At 49.6% G+C, this 9,249-nt stretch overlaps 1 protein-coding gene across 1 annotated transcript in view; it reads left to right on the plus strand.

The window, feature by feature from the left end:
• ACER1 (alkaline ceramidase 1) overlaps positions 1 to 7,220 on the plus strand; it is a 30,763-nt gene extending 23,543 nt beyond the window's left edge. Inside the window, exons 2-6 of the mRNA XM_003938852.4 lie at positions 508 to 622; positions 717 to 858; positions 3,030 to 3,167; positions 5,959 to 6,096; positions 6,371 to 7,220. Coding sequence (XP_003938901.2) covers positions 508 to 622; positions 717 to 858; positions 3,030 to 3,167; positions 5,959 to 6,096; positions 6,371 to 6,539 — 702 coding nt within the window. The 3' untranslated portion in view covers positions 6,540 to 7,220. The remainder of the gene's footprint in view (positions 1 to 507; positions 623 to 716; positions 859 to 3,029; positions 3,168 to 5,958; positions 6,097 to 6,370) is intronic.
• The last annotated feature ends 2,029 nt before the right edge of the window (positions 7,221 to 9,249 follow it).

The following is a 9,249-nucleotide window of genomic DNA, read 5'->3' on the forward strand; positions in this document are numbered from 1 at the left end:
TCAATTTCAGCTGATGGTCAAGATCAGCTGAAGTGGCCAGGCACAGTGGCCAATGCCTATAATCCCAGAACTTTGGGAGGCCAAGGCAGGCGGATCACCTGAGGTCAGTAGTTCAAGACCAGCCATGGCCAATGTGGCGAAACCCCATCTCTACCAAAAATATAAAAAATTCTCCAGGTGTGGTGATGTGTGCCTGTAATCCCAGCTACTTGGGAGGCTGAGGCAGGAGAATTGCTTCAACCTGGGAGGTGGAGGCTGCAGTGAGCTGAAATGGTGCCTCTGCACTCCAGCCTGGGTGACAGAGGGATCCTCCATATCTTAAAAAAAAAAAAAAAAAAAAATTGGCTGGAAAGTTGACAGGTGAGTGATTGACACATCCTGGGTTGGTGAATTGCTTGAAATGCAGCAAGTGACGGACTGGCTGGTGACTGAGGGTCTGGATGGAGGGACAGCCTCCTCTGCCTCCGCTATCTGACAAGCTCCTTCCTATGGCTCTCTCTGTTCCAGTTTACCAATGTCCCCTTCTTCATCTTCGGGCCACTGATGATGTTCCTGATGCACCCCTACGCCCAGAGGCGCTCCCGCTACATCTACATTGTCTGGGTCCTCTTCATGGTCATAGGTAGGGAGGTGTGGTTCAGGTCTGTGACATTGGGGAGACAGTGGGGGTGCAGGAGGTGGCAGCCCCCACTGACTGCCTGCCCTTGCCACTGCAGGCCTGTTCTCCATGTACTTCCACATGACGCTCAGCTTCCTGGGCCAGCTGCTGGATGAGATTGCCATCCTGTGGTTCCTGGGCAGTGCCTATGGCATATGGATGCCCCGCTGCTACTTCCCGTCCTTCCTGGGGGGCAACAGGTGGGTCAGGGCCTGGCTGTCTGCACAGGGTGGGGTCTGGGTCTTCTGTTGACTCTGTCTGAGCTCACCTGAGTCCCCTGGGTTTCCTCTCCTGAGCCCTTTTGGGACCCTTGGAATTCATCCCCTGACTACTTCTGGTTTTCTCCTGACCCAGCTGGACTCATGTGGGCTTCTAGAGAGCTCTCCCCTGAGCTCACTGGTTTCTTGGACTCCCTCCCCTGATCCCACCTAGACAACCTGGGACGTTCTTGAGACTGTTGGAGCCACCAGGAGTTCCAGGAACTCATGTCTCTGCTTACCTGGGCCCAAGGGACTCATCCCTGAGCCTCTCACCTGGGGTCCCTGGAAGCTTTCATCTGAACCTCTTAGACTCCCTCAGCCCCTCTCTTGATCTAACTGATCCCCACTCTTCTTGACCCCTGTAAAAGCCTCTTCTTCTTTTTCTTCTTTTTTTTTTTAAGGCAGAATCTTGATCTGTCACCCAGGCTGGAGCGCAGTGGTGCCATCTCAGCTCACTGCAGCCTCTGCCTTCAGGATTCAAGTGATTCTCCTGACTCAACCTCCTGAGTAGCTGGGATGACAGGCATGCACCACTATACCTGACTAATTTTTGTATTTTTAGTGCAGGCAGTTTCACCATGTTGGCCAGGCTAGTCTTGAACTTCTGACCTCAAGTGATCCACCTGCCTTGGCCTCCCAAAGTGCTGGGATTACCAGCATGTGAAATTCTCTTCTAACCAGGCTTAACCCACTTGAGCCCTCCAGCACCCTCCAGCCTACCCAATTGTCCTCTGAGACCCCTGGAATCTTTCCTTACTCCCTACTGGGTCCTGGAGAGACACTGTCCAACATCTCTTCAATTCACCTAGACCCAGGGATCCCTCCTCTCAGACCAGCTGAGCTCCCCTGTATTCCTTGCCTGACCTCATTTGGGCCCTGGAAACCATCACACTCTCCTTGCGCTGCTGGGACCCTCTCTTCATCCTACTCAGTCCTCCCTGGGTTAGACCCTGCCTGGGCTCACCTGGGCTCCCTGAGACCTTCTGCTGAGTCCACCTGGGAACCTCAGGACCCTTTTCTTCTTTTCTTTATTTTTTCTTTTCTTGAGACAAGGTCTTTCTCTGTCCCCCAGGCTGGAATGCAGTGGTACAATCCTGGCCATGGCAACCTCAAATTCCCAGGCTCAAACGATCCCTGCCTCAGTCTCCTTAGTAGCTGAGATTACAGGCACATGCCGCCACACCCAGCTAATTTTTTGTATTTTTGGTAGAGACGGGGCTTTGCCGTGTTGCCCAGGCTGGTCTTGAATGCCTGAGCACAAGTGATCCTCCTGTCTCAGCCTCCCAAGGTGCTGGGATTACAGGCACGTGCCTGGCTAGGACCCTTCTCTTTTTTGTGTTTTTTAAAACAGAGTCTCACTCTGTCGCCCAGGCTGGAGTGCTGTGGCATGATCTTGGCCCACTGAAACTCCCACCTCCTGGGTTCAAGTGATTCTCATGCCTCAGCCTACCGAATAGCTGGGATTATAGGCATTTGCAACCATGCCTGGCTCAATTTTGTATTTTTAATAAAAATGGGGTTTCACCAGCAGGCGAGGTGGCTCATATCTGTAATCCCAGCACTTTGGGAGGCCAAGGTGAGTGGATCACATGGTCAGGAGTTCAGGACCAGCCTAGTCAAGATGGTGAAACACCGTCTCTACTAAAAATATAAAAATTAGCCAGGTGTGATGGCGGTTGCCTGTAATCCCAGCTACTTAGGAGGCTGAGGGAGAGAATTGCTTAAGCCCAGGAAGTGGAGGTTGCAGTGAGCTGAGATCATGCCACTGCATTCCAGCCTGGGTGACAGAGCAAGACTCTGTCTCAAAAAGAGAAAAAGAAATGAAAAATAGGGTTTCTATTTTTGCCAGGCTGTTGGCCAGGCAAACATTTTGGCCAGGCTGGTCTTGAACTCCTGGCCTCAGGTAATCCACCTGACTCAGCCTTCCAAAGTGCTGAGATTACAGACATGAGCCACTGCACCTGGCCTGGCTAGGACTCTTTTCTGAGCCTGGTTGGGCTCCCTAGAATCCTTTCCTTTCCTCACCCACCTGGGCCACGAGATCTCCAGGTAGGCCTGCCTATAATCCCCAGACCTCCCTTCCGCTTGCAGCTGACGCCCTTCCTCCACAGGTCCCAGTTCATCTGCCTGGTCTTCATCACCACCGCGGTCAGCACCCTTCTGTCCTTCCTACGGCCCACGGTCAACGCCTACGCCCTCAACAGCATTGGCCTGCACGTTCTCTACATTGTGTGCCGGGAGTACAGGAAGTAAGTGAAGGCTGAAGGTGTCTGGGCAAGGGGCTCCCCTCCCCCTCCTAGCACCCCTGACTCCAGGCTTGCAGAGGGGACGTCCCTTCCCCAAGATCACCCACTAACAAGTGGCAGGGCCGGGATTTGAACCTGACTGCTGATCTTGTCCTTTTTTTTTTTTTTTTTTTTTTTTAAATTTGAGACGGAGTCTCGCTTGTTGCACAGGCTGGAGTGCCAGGGCATGATCTTGGCTCACTGCAACCGCCACCTCCTGGACTCAAGCAGTCCTCCTACCCCAGCCTCCCAAGTAGCTGGGACTAGAGGCATATGTCATCACACCAGGATAATTTTTGTATTTTTCTTATTTTTCTTTCTTTCTTTCTTTTTTTTTTTTTTTTTTTTGAGGAGGAGTTTCACTCTTGTTACCCAGGCTGGAGTGCAATGGCGCGATCTCGGCTCACTGCAACCTCCGCCTCCTGGGTTCAGGCAATTCTCCTGCCTCAGCCTCCTGAGTAGCTGGGATTACAGGCACACGCCACCATGCCCAGCTAATTTTTGTATTTTTAGTAGAGACGGGGTTTCACCATGTTGACCAGGATGGTCTCGATCTCTTGACCTCGTGATCCACCCACCTTGACCTCCCAAAGTGCTGGGATTACAGGCTTGAGCCACCGCGCCCGGCCTCTTTTTTTTTTTTTTTTTTTTTTTTTTGAGACTGAGTCTCACTCTGTCACCAGGCTGGAGTACAGTGGCACAATCTTGACTCACTACAACCTCTGCCTCCCAGGTTCAAGCAATTCTTCTGCCTCAGCCTCCAGAGTAACTGGGACTACAGGTGTGTACTGCCACGCCCAGCTAATTTTTGTATTTTTAGTAGAGATGGGGGATTTCACCATGTTGGCCAGAATGGCCTCAATCTCCTAACCTGGTGATCCACCCACCTCAGCCTCCCAAAGTGCTGGGATTACAGGCATGAGCCACCGTGCCCAGCAAATTTTTGTATTTTTCTTTGTGGAAACAGGGTTTCAGCCAGGCGCGGTGGCTCAAGCCTGTAATCCCAGCACTTTGGGAATCCAAGGTGGGCAGATCACGAGGTTAAGAGATTGAGACCATCCTGGCCAACATGCTGAAATCCCGTCTCTACTAAAAATACAAAAAAAAAAAATTAGCTGGGCATGGTGGCATGCGCCTGTAGTCCCAGCTACCTCAGAGGCTGAGGCAGGAGAATTGCTTGAACCCTGGAGGCGGAGGTTGCAGTGAGCTGAGATTGTGCCACCGCACTCCAACCTGGCACCTGGCAACAGAACAAGACTCTGTCTCAAAAAGAAAAGAAAAGAAAAGAAAAACAGGGTTTTGTCATGTTGCCCAAGCTGGTCTTGAACTCCAGGGCTCAAGCGTTCCACCCACCTCAGCCTCCCAAACTGCTTGATTACAGGTGTGAGCCACCGTGCCTGGCTGCATTTTGATGTTTAAACTGTTCCATTTTAGGCTGCAGGCAAAGCCTGTGATTTTAACCATGAAGAACTTGTCTCATTCGTCTCTGTTACACTCTTTCTCAAAGGACACCCGGTTAGCTCTGCTGTCAAGGAAAGACAGATGCTGGTCTTGAGTTGTACCAAGCTCAAGCACATTGTCTGCAATCTGGAGAATGTCCCCTCTCCCCATCACATACACACATACACACACACACACACACACACACACCCCACACATGTCCTGTAGCCAAACCGAAGTTTTCATGCCCTGACCCACAAGTGCACACATACCTCTACCCCAAAACATACAAACACGAAAGGGCTTGTTGGTTAAGAATAAAGATCATGCAATCAGACAAACTGAGTTTAGATACCAGCTCTGCCACGTACCAGCGCTGTAACCATGGGGCGGGGTGACGCATAGTATAATCACCTGTGCCTCAGTTTACTTATCTACAAGGTTCTTGTGGGGACTGAGTTGATATCTGAAGGTGTTTTATTATTTATTTATTTATTTAAATTTTTGTTTGTTTTGAAATGGAGTCTCACTCTGTCCCCCAGGCTGGAGTACAGTGGTGTGATCTCGGCTCACTGCCACCACCGCCTCCTGCGTTCAAGCGATTCTCTTGCCTCAGCCTTCCAAGTAGCTGGGATTACAGGTGCCCACTACCATGCCCAGCTAATTTTGTTTTTGCTTTGTTTTGTATTTTTAGTAGCGATGGGGTTTCACTATGTTGGTCAGGCTGGTCTTGAACTTCTGACCTGAAGTGATCCGCCTTGGCCTCCCAAAGTGCTGGGGTTACAGGTGTGATCCACCTCGCCCAGCCTATTATTGCTTTTTAAGACAAGGTCTTACCCTGTCACTCAGGCTGGAGTGCACTGGTGCAATCAGGGCCCACTGCATTCTTGCACTCCTGGGCTCAAATGATCCTCCTGCCTCAGCCCCCCAAGTAGCTGGAATTGCAGGCTTGTGCCATCATGCCTGGCCAATTTTAACATTTTTTTTTGTAGAGATAGGGTTTTGCCCAGGTTGGTCTTGAGCTCCAGAGCTCCAGCAATCCTCCCAACCTCAGCCTCCCAAAATACTGGTGTTATAGGCATGAGCCACTGTGCCTGGCTTGAAGGACATTTGGAACTGCACCTGGTGTCCTGGCAATGCTCAGTGTTAGTTCTAAGCATGAGATTGGGCCCCCTCCGCTTGCACACTCCATTGCTGCTCTTTTGCTTCTTCCAGCCTCTGAGGCTGGCTCATCACTGTGGAAGAAGGAATTTCCCATTGGCCCCCTCAGGTGCTGCTCTCTGAGCCAGCCCTCAGTCCCCCCTTCTCTCTCTAGGACCAGCAATAAGGAGCTTCGGCACCTGATTGAGGTCTGTGTGGTTTTATGGGCTGGTGCTCTGGCCAGCTGGATCAGTGACCGTCTGCATTGCAGCTTCTGGCAGAGGATTCATTTCTTCTATCTGCACAGCATCTGGTAAGCACCCGCTCTGATGCTCGAGGGGAGAGGAGCATTCAGAGTCAGAGAATCTTAGATGCCAGAGCTCAGAGCAGAAGCCTGGGGGCTGGGGGTGAAGGAGCAGAGGGAAGGAGTGCCAGATACAGGGACCTGGCAGTAGGGGACTGCTGCAGTCAGGGGCCAGACCCAGAAGGTCTCTTTGGATGGTCAAGATCCATGAGGAATAAAGAGAGGGCCAGAGTGAGGCCCTGGGCGTCTTGTGCCCTCATCCCCTTCACTCTGCACTCCACAGGCACGTGCTCATCAGCATCACCTTCCCGTATGGCATGGTCACCATGGCCTTGGTGGACGCCAGCTATGAGATGCCAGGTGAAACCCTCAAAGTCCGCTACTGGCCTCGGGACCGTTGGCCTGTGGGGCTGCCCTATGTAGAAATCCGGGGTGATGACAAGAACTGTTGAGAACTGCCAGCCTCTTGACTATCCAGCCACCTGGGACTTGCCTGTGTCTTGAGAAGAGAGCCCCTATCAGGACTTGCACCTGACAGACACTCGTGGCTCCTTCCTCCGTTTCTCCTTCCATGTCCTCCTGGTCCTTCGCTGCCCTGCCTTGAGGCAGAGGCTGGACTTTGTGACATCTCTGAGCAGCAGACTGGTGACCATGGGGGGGCCGTCTCATGCGTCTCCCCTCCATGACCCGCCCCTGCCCTCTTTAATTTCCTTTCCTGTGTCCACAGCCTCCCGGTGACCATTGTCACATGAGCTGGTGGGGCTGAGTTCAGGTACTAGGATGACTGAAGGATATGGCTTCTAAATATTAGCTTCTAGGCTGGGCACAGTGGCTCATGCCTGTAATCCCAGCACTTTGGATGGCCAAGGTGGGTGGATCACGAGGTCAGGAGTTCGAGACCAGCCTGGCCAACATGATGAAACCCTGTCTCTACTAAAAATACAAAAATTAGCCAGGCATGGTGGGGGCATGCCTGTAATCTCAGCTACTCGGGAGGCTGGGGCAGGAGAATTGCCTGAACCTGGGAGGCAGAGGCTGCAGTGAGCTGAGATCGCACCACTGCACTCCAGCCGCGGCGACAGAGCAAGACTCCATCTCAAAAAATAATACTTAAATAAATACTAGCTTCTAAATATTGGTGGTCACTACCAGACTCCCTGATCTGTCTTTGGCCATTGCAATGTCACTGGTTCTTGAGGGGCACCCCAGAGGATGAAGAATGTGACTTCTGGCCAGGCGCGGTGGCTCATGCCTGTAATCCCAGCACTTTGGGAGGCTGAGGCGGGTGGATGACAAGGTCAAGAGATCGAGATCATCCTGGCCAACATGATGAAACCCCGTTTTCATGGTGGTTAAGAGCACAGGGCTTGGAGTCAGGCAGACCTAAGTTAGAATTCCTCCTCTACCATTTTCTAGTTGCACAATCTTGGGGAAGTGATTTTTCCTGCTTCTGAAGCTCAAGCGCATTGTCTGTAAAGTAGAAATAGTATTCCTTGTCTCGTGGGGGTTTTGTGTGGATAAAACAAATGAATGTTTGAAGTGCTTAGCATAGAGTCTGACAAACATCCAGCCATCCACTCACCCTTTAATTCACCTTCTCCATAATTTATTCATCCATTCATTGATTCATCTACCATTAATTTATCCATTTATCCATCCAGCCACCCTTTAATTCATCTACCCATTAATCTATCCACTTACCCATCCTTTAATTCATCCACATGTTAATTTATCCATCCACTCACCCATGCTTTAATTCATCTCTCCAATAATTTATCCACCCACCCATCCTTGAATTCATCTACCCATTAATTTATCCGTCTATCCACTCATCATCCACCCACCCTTTAATTCGTCCATCCATTAATTTATCCGTCCATCCATCCATCTACCCATCCTTTAATTTCCCCATTAGTTTACCCATCTACCCATCCTTTAATTCATCCACACGTTAATTTATTCATCCAGCCACCCATGCTTTAATTCATCTCTCCATTAGTTTATTCATCCATCCATCCTTTAATTCATCTGCCCATTAGTTTATCCATCTATCCATCCATCCATCCACCCACACTTTAATTCATCCACCCATTAATTTATCCATCTATCCATCCACTTACCAATCCTTTAGTTTATCTACACATTAGTTTATGCATCCACCGATCCTTAATTCATCCACACATTAATTTATTCATCCACCCACCCATGCTTTAATTCATCTCTCCATTGATTTATCCATCCACCCATTCTTTAAGTCATCTACCCATTAATTTATCCATCTTCCCATCCATTCACCCACACTCTAATTCATTTATCCATTAATTTATCCATTTACCCATCCTTTAATTCATCCACACATTAATTTGTCTACACACCCACCCATGCTTTATCTTTCCATTGATTTACCCATCTACTTCTCCTTCAATTCATCTATCCATTAATTTATCTATCTATCCATCCACCTACCCATCCTTTAATTTATCCATTAGTTTATTTATCTACCTATCATTTAATTCATCCACACATTAATTTCTCCATCCTTCCACCCATCCTTTTTTTAAATTCACATCAGAGGACACTTCAGTGCGACCACCCATCCTATAATTCACTCATCTATTACTTTATCCATTCATCAAGCCACCATTAATTCATCCATCCATCCATTCATCTACTGAACTCTCTGTTGAACTATCCATCTATCCATCCTTTAATTCGCCCAACTAGTAGTTTATGCAACAGTTCCTTCTTTCATCTGTTATCTTTTTTTTTTTTTTTTGAGACGGAGTTTCGCTCTTGTTACCCAGGCTGGAGTGCAATGGCGCGATCTCGGCTCACCGCAACCTCCGCCTCCTGGGTTCAGGCAATTCTCCTGCCTCAGCCTCCTGAGTAGCTGGGATTACAGGCACGTGCCACCATGCCCAGCTAATTTTTTGTATTTTTAGTAGAGACGGGGTTTCACCATGTTGACCAGGACGGTCTCGATCTCTCGACCTCGTGATCCACCCGCCTCGGCCTCCCAAAGTGCTGGGATTACAGGCTTGAGCCACCGTGCCCGGCCCATCTGTTATCTTTTTATCCACCTATTCATTCATTAATGTATCTATCCATCTGTTGAACTATCCATTGAACTATCCATTCATCTATCTACTTCTCTCTCCATGT

Source organism: Saimiri boliviensis, chromosome 14, assembly GCF_048565385.1.
Source record: "Saimiri boliviensis isolate mSaiBol1 chromosome 14, mSaiBol1.pri, whole genome shotgun sequence".
NCBI classification, from domain to species: domain Eukaryota; kingdom Metazoa; phylum Chordata; class Mammalia; order Primates; family Cebidae; genus Saimiri; species Saimiri boliviensis.